Raw genomic sequence first — 17,536 nt, 5'->3', positions numbered from 1 at the left:
ACCACCATAGACATTCTAAATTACTAGCTATTTTTTATTCTGTGCTTGACAAATGAGCTTTTTTCTGTTCATGTATTTTTAATTACATTAACGTTATCAAATATTGTTTTAAATTAGTCTGTTTCTTTTTTCTACTCTACAGTAATATATATATATATATATTTTTTTGAGACAGAGTCACCCTCAGTAGAGTGCTGTGCCTATCACAGCTCACAACAACCTCAAAGTCTTGGGGGTTTTTTTAGAGACAGAGTTGCCTTCTGTAGAGTGCTGTTGCATCACAGCTCACAGCAACCTCAAACTCTTGGGCTTAAGCAATTCTCTTGCCTCAGCCTCCCAAGTAGCTGGGATTACAGGCGCCCACTACAACACCTGGCTATTTTTTTGTTGTAATCGTCATTGTGGTTTAGCAGGCCAGGGCCAGGTTTGAACCCGCCAGCCCCAGTGTATGTGGCTGGCACCCTAGCCACTGAGCTACAAGCAATGAGCCCTCTATAGTAATTTCTTAAAATTCCTACATATTTTGGCTCGGCACCTGTATCTCAGCAGCTAGGGTGCCAGCCACATACACCAGAGCTGGTGGATTTGAATCTAACCTGGGCCCGCCAAACAATAATGACAACTGCAAAAATAGCCAGGTGTTGTGGCAGGCGCCTGTAATCCCAGCTACTCAGGAGACTGAGGCAAGAGAATCGCTTAAGCCCAAGAGTTTGAGGTTGCTGTGTGCTGTGATGCTACAGCACTCTACCGAGGGTGACAGCATAAGACTCTGTCTCAAAAAATAAAACAGAGAAGTCATCCTGACTTTCCACAGTGGAAAGCCAACAAATAGCTAATATTTAAAAAATAAGGATTAGGGCTCAGTGCCTATGGCTTACGCGGCTAAGGCGCCAGCCACATACCCTGGAGCTGGCAGGTTGGAATCCAGCCGGGCCAGCCAAACAACAATGACTGCTGCAACCAAAAAATAGCCGGGCGTTGTGGCGGGCGCCTGTAGTCCCAGCTACTTGTAAGGTGGAAGCAGGAGAATCGCTTGAGCCCAGGAGTTTGAGGTTGCTGTGAGCTGTGATGCCATAGCACTCTACCCAGGGCAAAAGCTTGAGGCTCTGTCTCAAAAAAAAAAAAAAAAATTAAGAAAAGAAAAGATTAGTTCATTAGCAGAACAGGGATATTACTTGGACACACACACAAAAAAAGATTCCTGTTTTAGTCAATGAAAATCCTATGTAAATAATCCCAGTTTGATTTCTCTGCTTCCATTCTTGATACTCTTTTTTTTTTTTTAATAGCATTGAGTGCTTCCGTACTAAGTTAAACTGCAGCAGTAAGAGTGGACATCCTTGTTTTGTTTCTGATTTTAATGTATTTCTGATTTAATCCATTAAATATTTGTTGTCAGGCTGGGCTCAGTGGTTTGCACCTGTAATCCTAGTATTCTATGAGGCCAGATGGATCACTTGAGCTCAGGAGTTCAAGACCAGTGAGACTCCATCTCTACTAAATATAGAAAAAAACTTAACCAGGCATTCTGGCAAGCACCTCTAATCCCAGTTACTCTGGAGGCTGAGGCAACAGGATCTCTTGAAACTCCAAAGAATGGGGTTGCTGTGAGCTATGATGATGCCATGGCAGGCTACTCAGGGCAACAGATGAGACTCTGCCTCAAAAAAAAAAAAATATTAAAACATTTATTGTTGAAGGAGTGAAGATGACAGAGTGAGCTGTGCTGCTGCTGACTGGCAGACTGGGTCCTGGGAGGTCTGTGCATCTGTCCGACCGTCCAAAGTTCCTTATCACTGGAAGAACATTTCCCCTGACTTTTAGGTGCTTTATTTATTTATTTTTTTATTGTTTGGGATTCATTGAAGGTACAAAGAGTTAAGTTACACTGATTGCATTTGTTAGGTAAAGTCCTTCTTCTTTAGGTGCTTTTATATTCATCTCAAAAACAAAATGCTCGGCTCGGCACAAATAGCTCAGTGGTTAGGGTGCTGGCCACATGCACCAGGGCTGGTAGGTTTGAACCCAGCCAGAGCCTGCTAAACAACAATGACAACTACAACAATAACAAAAAAATAGCCATGTGTTGTGGTGAGCACCTGTAATTCCAGCTACTTGAGAGGCTGAGGCAAGAGAATTGTTTAAGCCCAAGAGTTTGAGGTTCCGGTGAGCTGTGATGTCACAGCACTCTACTGAGGGCAACATAGTGAGACTCTGTCTCAAAAAAAAAAAAGCATTTATGTTGTCTCCTACAGTGGGTAGGAGTGGGTAGTGCTGCTTCTATTATTCAGGCACTTTCCCTATTCTCCACATATTACCTCCATAATTTGGAATGGAAATGACCAGAGTTTTCTTGTTCCACCTCCCAGATTCAACACAGAAAAGCCCCTAAGATGCATTTATCCTGCCCACTTCTCCAGGAAGAGAGAACCAACTGACATGAGTCTTCTACTGCTGTTTGCTTAATTATAAAGAAATTATTTTGCAAGATGAAGGCTGATGTTTTATTTGAAACAGGTGCTTAGGTGATAGTATTTATGAATTTTTTACTGTTTGTTCTAAATGAGAAGACTAAATAAATAGCCACTATGGATAACTTCGGGGTCTTTTAAATGCCTTCCAGTTTCAGCCATTGTCATGATAAGCACAGTTGAGACTGCAGCAGTAAATTACAAATATGCATTTTAATTTGAAATGAAAGATGCTCAAAAGTTACATATGTGTCTAATCCTAGCTCATCCTGTGACAGATTACAGAATAAGAACAAAACTCCAGCTTCAATTAAACCTTCAATGTGATAAAAGAAGCATAAAAAAAGTTGTTGCCAGTCTCCAGTATATAACCTTTGCCAAATTTAGGAAACTGGTTTTGTTCTTAATTTAACAATTTGGCTTTTCAAAATCATAAATATTAAATTATTAAAACATATTTTTCTACATTGAATGAAATAATCATGAAGAGCTAAACTCTCATCTTTCATAAAAGGAAGCTAATAGAGTCTAAAACTGATAAATCATAAAGAGCAGAGGAGTGTATTATTTCAAATAATGATGATAAATACCAGAAAAAATAGCTAAATGAAGTGAAAGTCTTGGATTCTAGAAAGCTAGTCTGGAAGGTAGGCTAGGGAGTATAAGGAGAATTGTCGTTTTTATCATTTAACTTTCTCTTCTTTTTGATTAACTAAATGTATATATTACTTTGATTTGTAAAATATATAAATTTATTTTTTGAGACAGAGCTATCGCCGTGGGTAGAGTGCTATGGCGTCACCACTCACAGCAACCTCAAACTCCTGGGCTTAAGCAATTCTCTTGCCTCAGCCTCCCAAGTAGCTGGGACTATAGGCACCAGCCCCAATGCCAGGCTATTTTTTGGTTGTAATTGTCATTGTTTGGCAGGCCTGGGACCTGAATTCAAACCCACCAGCTCTGGTGTATGTGGCTGGCGCCTCAGCTGCTTGACCTACAAGCGCCATCCTGATTTGTAAAATATTTTAAAAACAAATCCTACTCCTGCTTAGCCCCCAGTCTGGGCTGGTCTGAGATAGCTTGAGTGCCAGGAATTTTCCCCAAATCCCAGCAGGTTGCTGCTTTTGCTAAGAAGATGTCCATGACCCTGATAGTTTTTGTCATTCAAGATAAAGTGATTTATTGCCATTATTGATTAACTGAACAAATTCAGCTAATAACTTTAGTGACCCATGGCCAGATTAGCAAAAAATAAACAACAAAAAGCCAAATTTTATTTTATTTTTTTGAGACAGTCTCAAGCTATTGTTCTGGGTAGAGTGCGTGGTGTCAAGGCTCACAGCAGCCGCCAACTCTTGGGCTCAAGCAATCCTCTTGCCTCAGTTTTTCTATTTTTAGTAGAGATAGGGTCTTGCTTTTGCTCTGGCTGGTCTTGAACTTGTGAGCTCAAGCAAAGAGAACTGCCAGTTTGTCCAAAGTGGCTATACCATTTTACTAAAGGCTAAAAGGCTAAAATGTAACAATTCTCTACAGTTTTGGTCCCCAACCCCTGGGCCATGGATTAGTAAAGGTTGGTGGACTGCTAGGAAACCACGCTGCACACAACAGGAGGTGAGCACCGGCAAGAGAGGGAAGCTTCATCTCTTTTTTTTTTTTTTGAGATAGAGTCTCACTATGTCGCCCTGGGTAGAGTGCTGTGTTGTCACAGCTCACAGCAACCTCAAACTCCTGGGCTCAAGTGATTCTCCTGCCTCTGCCTCCCAAGTAGCTTGGGATTAGGCGTCCGCCACAATGCCTGGCTAATTTTTGGTTGCAGCTGTCATTGTTGTTTGGTGAGCCCGGGCCGGATTCGAACCCGCCAGCTCAGGTGTATGTGGCTGGCGCCTTAGCTGCTTGAGCCACAGGCACTGAGCCAGCTTCATTTCTATTTACAGCCATTCCCCCATTGTTCACATCACCACCTGAGCTATTTCTCTTGTTACATCAGTGGCAGCATTAGATTCTCATAGGAGCACAAACCTTACTGTAAACTGCACATGTAATGGATCTAGATTACACACTCCTTATGAGAATCTCATGCCTGATGATCTGAGGAGGAGCTGAGGCAGTAATGCTAGTTCTGGGGAGCAGCTGCAAATACAGATTATCCTTAGCAGAGAGGTTTGACTGCATAAAGACCATAATGAATCAACTGCTTGCAGACTCATATCAAAACCATTCCCGGTCTGTGGAAAAACTGTCTTCCATGAAACCAGTCCCTGGTGCCAAAAACATTGGGGTCCGTCTCTCTCTCTTTTCTTCCGCCCTCAGGTACAAGGTCCATTCTGTCACCAGGCTAGAGTACAGAGGGATGACCAGAGCTCACTGCAGCATCCAACTCCTGGGATCAAGCAATCCTTCAATCTCAGCCTAAGTAGCTGGAACTACTGGCATATACCATGACACCCAGCTAATTTTACATTCTTCTGCATAATCTGACTCTTGACTCCCATCTCCCGCCCTTGCTATACTTCTTTGTCTCCCTCCTGCACTAGGTAGAATTCTTAAAAAGCAGTTTTATCATTTTTTACCTTTGTGTCCTTACCACCTACTATATTATCTGGTAACTGGTGGACTTTGATAAGTGGCTATTGAAGAAATGACTTTTACAGATATTTATCGAGGGACTATTAAAAGCAAATATAAGACCAGGTGTGGTGGCTCATGCCTGTAATTCTAGCACTCTAGGAAGATGAGGTGGGAAGATTGCTTGAGGTCCGTAGTTCCAGACCGGCCTGAGCAATAACAAGACCCTGTCTCTACTAAAGACAGAAAAATTATCTAGGCATGAGGCAAAGGAGTTTGAGGTTGCAGTGAGCTATGATGATGCCACCACACTCTAGCCAGGGTGACAGCAATGAGACTGGTAAGAAAAAGAAAAAGCCAGTACAAAAAGATACCAGTTACTACACTATTGCAGTAATCATATACGTGCAAGCTAGTTCCTGCCCTCAATAGGGATGAAGCCTAGCTAACAGCAAAGACCGACATGGACACATAAAACCAAGAAAAACTGGCTAGAGAACAGTGGCTTATGCCTATAATCCAAGGCAGGAGGATCACTTGAAACCAAAAGTTTGAGACCAGCCTGAAAAACACAAGAGACTTGTTCTCTACAAAAATTAAAATATATATAGAGAGCTAGCATGTTGGTGTGCACCTACAGTCCTAGTTACTCAGGAGGCTGATGCAAAAGGATTGCTTCACTTGAGCCCAGGAGCTGGAGGCTGAAGTGAGCTGATTGTGCCACTGCACTCCACCCTGGGGAACAGAGCAAGACCCTCTCTCTTAACAAGAAAAAAAAAATGAGGCTAGACAACTAGATGAAACCATATGAAAAAAAGAGTATCAGCCACCCCAACTTAGGCACCAGATGCAAGTGAATAACTACATTTTGGAAATTCTAGTCCCAGCCAAGTTCCCAGCTGAATGCAACCACATGATCAACCCCAACCTACACCAAATGGAGAATTAACCAGCTGAGTCTAAATAACCCAGAAAATATGAATAAATTGTAGTCTTTAGGCATCAAGCTTTTGGGTGGATTGTTATGTAATAATAATGGAAACAGGTTCTTACTTTAAAGGATCTGAAACAAAAAGTTATCTACTATAAGTAATTCTCTTTTGGGGCGGCGCCTATGGCTCAGTCTGTAAGGCGCCGGCCCCATATACTGAGGGTGACGGGTTCAAACCCGGCCCCGGCTGAACTGCAACCAAAAAAAAAATATATAGCCGGGCGTTGTGGCGGGCGCCTGTAGTCCCAGCTACTCGGGAGGCTGAGGCAAGAGAATCGCTTAAGCCCAGGAGTTGGAGGTTGCTGTGAGCTGTGTGATGCCACGGCACTCTACCGAGGGCCATAAAGTAAGACTCTGTCTCTACAAAAAAAAAAAAAAGTAATTCTTTTTTTTTTGCAGTTTTTTGGCTGGGGCCGGGTTTGAACCCTCCACCTCCAGCATATGGGGCCAGCACTCTACTCCTTTGAGCCACAGGCGCCTTCCTTTTTTTTTTTTTTTTTTTTGAGACAGAGTCTCAAGCTGTTACTCTGGGTAGAGTGCTGTTGCATCACAGTTCGCGGCAACCTCAAACTCTTGGGCTTAAGCGATTCTTTTGCCTCAGTCTCCCAAGTAGCTGGGACTACAGGTGCCTGCCACAACACCCAGCTATTTTTGTTGTTGTTGTTGTTGTATTAGTCGTTGTTGTTTGGCAGGCCCAGGCTGGATTCGAACCTGCCAGCTCGGGTGTATGTGGCTGGTGCCCTAACCACTTGAGCTACAGGTGCTGAGCCTGTAAGTAATTCTTTTTCTTTGTAATATAATTTTTACTTTTTAAGTTAATAATTTTAAAACATAGTTTCATTCATTTCTTCAGATTTTTTATTTTTTTTCTCTTTTCTTTTTAGCTAGAGTCTTACTCTATTGTCCTGAGTGCTGTGGCGTCATAGCTCACAGCAACCTCAAACTCCTGGGTTCCAGCAATCCTCTTGCCTCAGTCCCCCCCCCCCAAGTAACTGGGACTACAAGTGCCTGCCACCCCACTGGCTAATTTTTCTATTTTTAGTAAAATAAATTGCTCTTGCTCAGGCTGGTCTCAAATTTCTGAGCTCAGGCAATCCACCTGCCTTGGCCTCCCAGGGTGCTAGGATTACAGACATGAGCCACCTGCCCAGCCAGATTTTTCATTTTTTTTTTTTTTTAGACAGAGTCTCAAGCTGTCACCCTGGCTAGAGTGCTGTGGAGTCATAGCTCACAGCAACCTCAAGCTCTTGGGCTTAAGTGATTCTCTTGCCTCAGCGTCCCAAGTAGCTGGGACTACAGGTGCCCACCACAACGCCCAGCTATTTTTGGTTATAGTTGTCATTGTTTGGCAGGCCCGGGCTGGATTCAAATCCCCAGCTCTGGTGTACGTGGCTGGCGCCCTAGCTGCTGAGCTATAGGTACTGAGACCAGCCAGATTTTTTTTAATTCTTCACAACTACACACTCCAGAAGAGTGTCATCACCACTTACACTTGCCAAACTCTGCACTAAATATTTTACCTGCATAATTTTATTTTTTCCTCATACAATCCTAAGAGGAAAAGAAAAGATTGTACTATTCCTAATTGACAAACTAATAAAACCTAAGGTCCATGTAAGTTAACTACTTTATTTCATAGAGAGCTAGAGATTAAATTCAAACCCAGACCTGTCTGACTCCAAATCCTATGTTCTTAACCAAGTCTATACAAAAACATATCAACCTAAAAAAAATCTGCCCAAACTGCTCAGCACAGTAGTTATGGTGCCAGCCATATACACTGAGGCTGGAGGGTTCAAAACCGGCCTGAGCCTGCTAAACAACAATGACTACTGAAACAAAAATTAGCCAGGCATTGTGGCGGGTGCCTGTAGTCCCATCTACTTGGGAGACTGAGGCAAGAGAATTGCTGAAGCCCAAGAGTTTGAGGTCATTGTGAGCTGTGATGCCATGGCACTCTACTGAGGGCAACATAGTGAGACTCTGTCTCAAAAAAAAAAAAAAAAAATCTGCTTACATAAAAAAAAAATCAGTTTACATAAAAAATTTTCTTTAAAAGCAATACAGCATTCACCCTAACTCAGAATGACCCCACAAAAAAATAAAATAAAAAGCAACACATTAAATGCCTTTTTGTTTTTTTTTTTGAGACAAGTTTTCTCTTTTCCCCATACTAGAGTGCAATGGCCTCATCATAACTTACTGCAACCTTGAAGCCCTGGGATCAAGCCATCCTCCTGCCTCAGCCTCCCACATAGCTGGGACTACAGGGGCACACCATGTCTAGCTAATTTTCAAATTTTTTGTAGATAGGAGTCTCACTATATTGCTTAGGCTAGTCTCAAACTCCTAGTATCAATCCTCCCACCTCAGCTTTCCAAAGTACTAGGATTACAGGTGTGAGCCCCCACACCTGGCCTCAAATGCTTTATTTGGCAAATATTTATTGATAATCTCACCATTCTAGGCACTGGAGGCACATTAAACATTTTAATCCTAATTAATACACAACTCTAGAAATTGTAGCAACATTTTTTCCCCCTTGAGTAACATCGAAGTTATTTAACTTGATTTAATGCTAAGGAATCATCAAAGCATAGACAGGTAGAACGGTATCATACTATACTTCAATACAGCTAAATTCCCTCATCATTGCCTAAGAAATTCTATGTTCTACTTGAAATGTTCTACTACCCTCCTCACTGCTTACCAAAATCCAACCTGTTCTATGAAGGTTCTCTTGATTAGGCCAGTCAGATACATAGTCTTATCCAGGCCATTTATCACCCACTTTAGTGGTTTCTAAACATGGCAAAAATTACCTGAGAGGTTTAAAATTCGAGTTGCTGAAAATTAGAGGACCCTGTTTTAAAAAAGACTGAAAACAATTTAAATGGCTATCAAAATGGAACTGGTGAAGTCATCATGGTACATAAAGTGACTATATAAAACAATTTTCAAGTTATATTAAGTGAAAAACCAAGGTGCAGAACAGTGTACGGAATCCTATTATTAAAGAGAGATAAATAGTCATGCGTATACACATGCAGTATTTGTCCGGGATTAAAAAGATACTTAGGAGGTTCCCTCTGAGGAGTACAAATACACATGCACACAAAACTCCAAAATAGGATACAAGAACTTTCTTTTCTCTGCCCTAAAGCAGGTATATTTATGAAAGAACTTTCATTCTGATTACACTTTTAAACGTTTTTTGCTTTTGAGACATAGCTTCAAGCTGTCGCCCTGGGTAGTGCCATGACATCACAGCTCACAGCAACCTCCAACTTCTGGGCTCAAGCAAGTCTCCTGCCTCTGCCTCCCAAGTAGCTGGGACTACAGGCACCTGCCACAACGCCCGGCTATTTTTTGGTTGCAGCCTCATTGTTGTTTGGCAGCCCAGGCTGGATTCAAACTCGCCAGCTCAGGTGTCTGTGGCTGGCACCTTAGCCATTTGAGCCACAGGCTCTGAGCCTACACTTTTAAACTTTTTAAATTTTTAAAGTTTGCATTGTATGTAGGGGTAGTTGTTTAATTACTTAAAAAGCAAAATATAGAGGCCCAAGACTCAACTCACCTCATAATCCTTAGAGGTTGGGATTATGCTTCAGAAATATTAAACTACCAAGATGATTCTGATGACCAGTCAGGCTTAGTATCCCCCACCTGTATCACTCACATGGTACTTAATACCTCATACTAAAATTGGAAGGATATCTTACACTTTTTTGTTTCTTCTATGGTTCCCACTCACAGAAGATATCTAATAAATATTTTTCAGTGGAAGTAGTACAGAAGTATAATTCCATTTTTCTATTCATTTCATTGCTGTATGAAAGGGTCTTTAGAAACACTTGTAACAAAATACCACCATGGGGCGATTAAAAATGACCACTAAAAATACATGAAGCGTCAGAGTTAAAAAGTGCCAATAAAGTATTCTCACCAACTTTTTTTTTTTTCTGAGACAGAGTCTCACTTTGTCACCCTGGGTAGAGTGCTGTAGCATCATAGTTCACAGCTACTTCACAGTCTTGGGCTCAAGTGATTCTCTTGCCTCCCGAGTAGGTGGGACTACAGACACCGGACGCAACACATGAAATTTTTTTTTTAGATACGGAGTCTTGCTTTTGCTCAGTGCTGGTCTTGAACTCGTGAGGTCAGGCAATCCACCCACCTCTGCTGGGATTATAGGCATGAGACACCTCGCTTCGCCAACTTTTCTTTTTTTTTTTGGCTGGGGCTGGGTTTGAACCCGCCACCTCTGGCATATGGGGCCCATGCCTTACTCCTTTGAACCACAGGCGCCACCAAACTTTTCTTTTTGTTTTTTTTAGGCTGGGGCTGGGTTTGAACCCACCACCTCTGGCATATGCAGCCCACGCCTTACTCCTTTGAGCCACAGGCGCTGCCCAACTTTTCTTTTTTTTTAAAGGCCATAGGGCCGGGTGTGTGGTAACCCTAACACTCTGGGAGGCCAAGGCGGGTGGATCACCTGAGCTCAGAGTTTAAGACCAGCCTGAGCAAGAGAGAGACTCTGTCTCTACTAAAAATAGAAAAACTAGCTACCCTAGCACTCTGGGAGGCTGAGGCGGGTGGATTATTTCAGCTCACTAGGTCGCTCTACTAAAAAAAAAAAGAAAAATGAAAAACGGAGGCAAGAGGATTACTTGAGCCCAAGAGTTAGAGGCTGCTGTGAGCTACAATGCCACAGCACTCTACCCAGGGTGACAGCTTGAGACTCTGTTTCAAAAAAAAAGAAAAAGAAGAACTAGCCAGTCATGGTGGCAGGTGCCTATAGTCCCAGCTACTTGGGAGGCTGAGGCAAGATGATGGATAGTTTGAGCCCACCACACTCTACCCAGGACGATGGGGGGAGACTGTCTAAAAAAAAAAAAAAAAAAAGTCATATGTATTGCTAGACTGCAAAGGGCAAATGGCTAAAAGCCTAAAGACAGTAAGACTCAGGGATGAGTCAGACTTCATAGTCTATATGAATGAGTAGAAGCAGCATCTAAGAAAAATAAAATGTATAGATACAAAATTCCAAAGAAACCCCATTTTATTACAGAGTACATACAAAGCCCTTTCCTCATAGGGAAAAGTACTGTTCCACTTCTCCAGGGAAAAAGGTAGGCCTCTTTTGCAGTTTCCAGCTCTCTCTACCGGTACTTCCCATGTCGGTTAAAGTGTTTGTAGAGATATCTGATGCGTTTATTAAGGTTGTGCAGGTCATCCAAGAACATTCTATTTCCAACCATATTCTTCTTTCGAATACAACGCTGCAATTCATTTCCTTTCCAACCTCGAAGCCATTTGGGGCCCCTGATCAGTTCTTTGGGGTGCTTTTCAAAGTTTCCTGAATGAGAGAATGTATTAGTTCCAAGACAAGAGAACCTGGCCTAGACCAGCTAAGCCTTTAACCCACAGTTGCATCTTCCTGACAACACCTATAGAAAAGACAGCACAGTGTCAAACACACAGACTTTGGAGCCAGACTGCCTGAGGTTCAAATTCTGACACTGCCATTTTCTAGCTTTGGAAAAATTACTTAACTTCTCTCTTCTCAGTTTCCTTGCCTGTTCAGTGAAAATGCTATTATGAGTGGTCAGAACAGTACTGAACAATGTAAACAGCTACATAAACGTTTGTTCTCACTGTTGAACACAGCACATCTTCTATACTGGTAAAGAAGATAGTCATTACTGCATAATTGCCATTCTGAAATTGTGTACCACATAGAGTTAAGTCTTACCCAGGATCCCAATGTTGTCATACACCCCAAACATGGCCCTTTTCTCATTCCAACGATCAACCACTTTGGGGGGCGGGAGTGTGAGCCTTACACGGGATAATCCAGGAATACCTACGAATGAAGAGAATGAATGAATCTGAGCTGCCTACTAAGAAGCAGTTCTAGGGGCTTCTACATCGGCCACTTACCCAGAGAGAAGTTTCTGCACGCCAAGGGCACCAAGCTCCACAAGCTCCTACCTGCCCCCCAGAAGAGGCTCCTTGCCATTGCGTTACTATGTCTCCCTCAGAAGCAGAGCAAATAAGCCCAAGTACGCAGACCAGACGTGGCCTTCAGGGAAATGACGGCGGGGCCAGTCCCCGATGGCCTCACAGGAATAAGAAAGTGGAGGCAGCCATCTTGAGCTTTACCCAGGTGCCTTTAGGGCGCAGGGCCTGCCTAGACTCCTCCTTCCCCAGCTATAAGCCCCGCCCTTCGGGTTCCGGCCCCTAGAAATCTGGACAACTATCACCGCTTAAGAGTTTCGAACTGCCCATTGCAGGTTTTGGAGCTCCTTGAGAGACTAATTCTGCGCTTAGTCGCTGTGTAGACTCCTCAAAACTAATTTAAAGAAAATTCACCCTGTCTTTGGAGTCCCCCAACCGTGAGGGAAATGATGGTCCGAAACCTGGAACGTGGAACTAGGAGTATTCGAAGACCAGCCCCTTTCCCTGTGCCTTACAACCGTCTTGGGCTGTTGCTGTTTTTATTACCCCCATTTTACTACAGGGTAGGAAATCTGAGGCCCAGTGAGTGAAGGGACTTGCTGGACGTCACTGAGCGGAGGAAATGGTGAAACCCGGATTAGAACCCATGCTTTCTAACTCCCAGCCTGGATTGCCAGCCGTTTTGGGAATGCCTGAGTGGTTCGCTATTGCAGGGGCACTACCACGGCCCAGCTAGGAACACGGTATCTCGGGCTGGCACTTCTAAGACCGCCTCCCAGCCGACTGCAACGTGGGCGAAACCTCATGGAGAAAAACTTAGCGACTGAAGAGCGCAATTGGGAAGGTGGGCTGGAGCTTACGTCTTGCCCCACGCCCCCCAGCGTTGCGGCCCGAGGCTCCTGTGCGTGCTGTGACTGGTCGGCCTTTCCAGCTAGCGTCGCGATTGGTCCCGTTGCGGCCGTTGAGATTTGAACTCCGTATTTGTGGCTTCGCCCGCGCTGCGTCCGGCTGAGAGGCGGGACTTTGCCTCCGTCTGCCAGGGATTGGTCAGTTTCTCCATCAACTTGAAAACTACCTCGCTGATTGGTGCATATTGTGCACTCGTGTTTTTCTCTTCCATTTCACCTCTACTCCCAGAAACCGAGCAGTGGCTGGTGAGGTCCCCAGGTAAGATGTGGTGTTAATAAGGAGGAGGTCGCGAGACGCTGCACAGGTCGGGTAGAGGACAGTATACTTCAGTATTAGGCAATATGCAATAGGCAGGGAAATCCAGTAGTTATCTGTGGGGCACGATGTGGTACGAACGTTAATTCTGACAGATCCACGACGGCACATGTTAAGCAAATTGCTTAAATCTTTTTAGCTTTAATGATTTTATCTGTACATTGGGTTGTATTATTATATGCTTCACAGGTTTGAGATTAGGAGATTTAGATAGTCTATGATGTTTTCTAAAAGCCTAATGGAAACTGCCACCAAACAAATAATCAGTGTTAATGTCTTCCCATCCTGCCTGGTGCAGAAAACCCAGTAGCCCTTTCTGGGGTACTGTTCTGGCTCAGCTGAGACCAGACCATTCGCTCTATCATTAAGGAGATTTGCATGCAAAAATGGAGATAATGCTAACTTTATACATTATTATGCCAGTTTACAGCTCTTTAAACGCCTTCATATCTCTTGTTCATTTGATCATCAGAGCAACTTTATGAAGTAATCAGAGATTAGTAACCCTGTTTTTTGTTGTTGTTGTTTTGAGACAGTCTCACTATGTCGCCCTGGGTAGAGTGCTGTGGCATCACAGCTCACAGCAACCTCAAACTCTCCAGCTTAAGCGATTCCCTTGCCTCAGCCTCCCAAGTAGCTGGGACTACAGGCGCCCACCACACCACCTGGCTATTTTTCTGTTGCAGTTGTCATTGTTGCTTAGCTGGCCTAGTCCAGGTTCAAACCCACCAACTTCGGTGTATGTGGCTGGCACGGTAACCACTGTGCTATGGGCGCCTAGCCTTGTTTTTTTTTAGATAAGAGTCTCACTGTGTCGCCCACAATGCCTGGCTATTTTTCTGTTGCAGTTGTCATTGTTCCTTAGCTGTCCTGGGCTGGGTTTGAACCCACCAGCCTCTGTGTATGTGGCTGGTGCAGTAACCACTGTGCTACGGGCACCGAGCCTGGTAACCCTGTTTTACAGATAAGGCCCAGGGACTTAAGTGACCTGACCAAGTGTCAGAGTCCCCACTAGAATTGGATTCTAGTCCAGGCTTGATCTCACATCCTTTAGGATAATGTTAACCACTTGACAAAATCGTTATGAATTGAAAGTAGGAAAAATAATAGAACCAGATAAAAAGACAGGTCGTGGATATATAGATCCTCACCTTTTCACTGTTTGGTTTCCAGCCCTCTGAGCCACTGGAAGAAGTATGTCTCCCCAACTTTATGAGTTCCATCTGCCCTTATCCCCAGAGGAGTTGCTGAAAAGTGGAGGGGTGAATCAGTATGTTGTGCAAGAGGTACTGTCCATCAGACATCTTCCTGCACAACTTAGAGGTAAGATTCCATTGGTGCCATTGTACTTAGCACTTCCAAACAACCTTACTACTTTGTCATTTCTGTTCCACTATACCATGAAGCTTTTTGAGGGCAAAGGAAGTGTCTTTTTTTCTTCTTTGCATTGCATGGGTTGCATGACACAGAGTATACTCATTAACTGCCTTCTGTGGATTCTTCAATAAACAGTCTTGATGTACATGGTTACTCTTTGGGGAAATATTATTTTAGGTCTTTAGAGCTTTATCCTTTTCTCAGAATAAAGTCCCAGTTGGTTTAAGAGTTATAGGAGAAAGCTAGGTGTGGTAGCTCTTTCCTGTAATTCCACCTTGGGGGCCTGAGATAAGAGAATCTCTTGAGGGCAGCGCCTGTGGCTCAGTGAGTAGGGCGCCGGCCCCATATGCCGAGGGTGACGGGTTCAAACCCAGCCCCGGCCAAACTGCAACAAAAAAATAGCCGGGCGTTGTGGTGGGCGCCTGTAGTCCCAGCTGCTCGGGAGGCTGAGGCAAGAGAATCGGGTAGGCCCAAGAGTTAGAGGTTGCTGTGAGCCATGTGACGCCACGGCACTCTACCCGAGGGTGGTACAGTGAGACTCTGTCTCTACAAAAAAAAAAAAAGAGAGAGAATCTCTTGAAACTAGGAGTTCAAGACCGGCTGGGTAGTGAGACCCTTTCTCTGCAAAAATAATAAAAATTATCTGAATGTGATGGTGCATGCCTGTAATCTCAGCAACTTGGAAAGCTGAAGTGGGAGGATTGCTTGAGCCTAGGAGTTTGATGATTACAGTGAATTATGATCATGTTGTATTCAGTCTACAACAGAGCCTCTGGGATTTAACCTTATCTATTTTAGGTAACACTTTTTTAGAATCTAGATATCTTGTTTTCAAAATGTGCAGTAATGGGAAAAAATATATGTACCACTCCAACATTGTTACAATGTAGGTACAGGGCAGTTACCTACTGAAACCTGTAAACGACCAAAGACTACTTTTGCATTACCAAAAAAACCCCACATACTTGTTTGAATACAAGCCCAGTGACAGTAGATCTTTTTTTTTTTTCTTAAGACAGAGTCTCATTAAGTCACCCTCAGCAGAGTGCTGCGGGACAATGGCTCACAGCAACCTCAAATGCTTGGGCTTAAGCCATTTTCTTGTCTCAGCCTCCCAAGTAGCTGGGACCACAGGCACCCACCCACCCCAACGCCCAGGTTTTTTTTTTTTTTTTTTTTTTGCAGTTTTTGGCCGGGGCTGGGTTTGGGGCCTCTGGCATATGGGGCCAGTGCCCTACTTCCTTGAGCCACAGGCGCCACCCATCAATGCCCAGGTATTTTTTTGGTTGCAGTTGTTGTTTGGCAGGCCCAGCTCTGGTAGATTTGGCTGGCTCCCTAGCCGCTGAGCAACAGGCACCAAGCCTGTGACAGATCTGATAACCAAGACAGCTACTAAGTGATTAACTGGCAAGTAGGGTAACATATACAGCATAGATATGTTGGACAAAGAGATAATACACATCCTAGGTAGGAAGGAGCAGGACAGTGCAAAATGTCATCATGCTACTCAAAGTGGCACACAACTTAAAACTTACAAATTGCTTATATCTGGAATATTTCGTGTAATGTTTTTGGACCATAGCTGACCAGAGATAACAAACCATGGAAAGTGAAACCATAGATAAGGGGGGAATTACCATATGCCAAATGACTATAACGGCCAAAGACAAAAATAAAGCAAAGGAATGAAGGTAGGGTATGCCAAATTGGAGACTGCCAATTTACATTGGATGATCTAAGAAGGCTTGTTGATAAGTCACGTTTGTGTAGCTACCTCAACAAAGTAATGAAGTTAACTATGCAGATTCTCAAAATGGCATTCTAAGCAGACAGAAAAGCCAAGCCAAAGGCCCTGAGATAGGCAAATGCTAGTGTGTTTGGAGTGGAGTAAGTTTAGAAAAAGTTACCTGGGAAGTGGCACAGTTTATTCTAGAGTCTTGTTCTTCAAAATGTAGTCCTCGAATTAGCAGCATTCGTATCATTATCTGAAAACATGCAGGATGTCTAATCCTATCAGTCTAGGAGGCGGAGGCAGGAGGATCCCTTGAGCTTAGGAGTTCCAGACCATCCTGAACAAGAGCAAGACCTGCCTCTAGGGTGGCGCCTGTGGCCGAGTGGGTAGGGCGCTGGCCCCATATACCGAGGGTGGTGGGCACCTATAGTCCCAGCTACTCGGGAGGCTGAGACAGGAGAATCGCCTGAGCCCAGGAATTGGAGGTTGCTGTGAGCTGTGTGACGCCACAGTACTCTACCTAGGGCGATAAAGTGAGACTCTGTCTCTACACACACACAAAAAACAACAACAACAAAAATTAGCTAGATGTCATGGCAAACACCTATAGTCCCAGCTACTTAGGAGGGTGAGGCAGTAGGATTGCTTGAACCCAGGAGTTTGAGGTTGCTGTGAGATAGGTTGATGCCACATTACTCTAGCCTGGACAAGAGGGAGACTTTATTTTTCAAAGGAAAAAAAAGCAAGACCCTCGTCTCTAGAAAAGAAATATATAGCTCAGTGTTGTGGTGGGCAGCTCCAGTCCAACTACTCAGGGCGAAGTAAGAGGATAGCTTGAGCCTAAGAGTTTGAGATTGCTATGAGCTATGTATGATGTCATGGCACTCTACCAAGGATAACACAGTGAGACTCTTGTCTCCAAAAATAAGAATAATAATAATAATAAATAGCCTACTTTTGACTAGAAGTCTTACTGATAACACAAACAGTGAGTTAACACATATTTTGTATATAGTGTGTATTATTTACTGTATTCTTAGAATAAAGTAACCTAGAAAAAAAGAATTATTTAGAAAATCGTCAGGAAGAGAAAATACAGTTAAAGTACTGTACTGTATTTATCATACTGTAAATTGATAACATCTGTTTACAAGATGAATTATCTGTCTGAAATCGTAGAATGGTGGCAGCTACAGCGGCAGACCTCAGTATTCA

General features: G+C 43.5%; 3 protein-coding genes across 5 annotated transcripts in view; 2 read left to right on the top strand and 1 right to left on the bottom strand.

Annotated features, from left to right (window-relative positions):
* Window positions 1–10,039, top strand: part of PLEKHG6 (pleckstrin homology and RhoGEF domain containing G6) — a 158,918-nt gene extending 148,879 nt beyond the window's left edge. The window contains exon 16 of the transcript XR_008373475.1: window positions 9,995–10,039. The gene's annotated coding sequence lies outside the window, so the exon portion shown is untranslated. The remainder of the gene's footprint in view (window positions 1–9,994) is intronic.
* A 1,032-nt stretch (window positions 10,040–11,071) lies between these two features.
* MRPL51 (mitochondrial ribosomal protein L51) lies at window positions 11,072–12,205 on the bottom strand. Its single transcript, XM_053556480.1, has 3 exons — window positions 11,971–12,205; window positions 11,783–11,893; window positions 11,072–11,386 (listed from the first exon to the last, which is right to left on the bottom strand). Exons 1-3 carry the CDS (start codon window positions 12,047–12,049, stop codon window positions 11,190–11,192), a joined length of 387 nt encoding a protein of 128 aa, XP_053412455.1. The 5' UTR covers window positions 12,050–12,205; the 3' UTR covers window positions 11,072–11,189.
* A 163-nt stretch (window positions 12,206–12,368) lies between these two features.
* The window catches only part of NCAPD2 (non-SMC condensin I complex subunit D2), a 30,064-nt gene continuing 24,896 nt past the window's right edge, over window positions 12,369–17,536 (top strand). For all 3 annotated transcript variants that reach the window (XM_053556471.1, XM_053556472.1, XM_053556469.1), the window contains exons 1-2: window positions 12,369–13,155; window positions 14,386–14,535. In XM_053556471.1, the coding sequence (XP_053412446.1) occupies window positions 14,409–14,535 (127 nt within the window). In that variant the 5' untranslated portion in view covers window positions 12,369–13,155; window positions 14,386–14,408. The remainder of the gene's footprint in view (window positions 13,156–14,385; window positions 14,536–17,536) is intronic.

This window comes from Nycticebus coucang, chromosome 12, assembly GCF_027406575.1.
Source record: "Nycticebus coucang isolate mNycCou1 chromosome 12, mNycCou1.pri, whole genome shotgun sequence".
Taxonomy (NCBI): Eukaryota; Metazoa; Chordata; class Mammalia; order Primates; family Lorisidae; genus Nycticebus; species Nycticebus coucang.
Note: the sequence above shows the minus strand (reverse complement) of the source record. Positions and strands in the feature narration are given on the sequence as shown.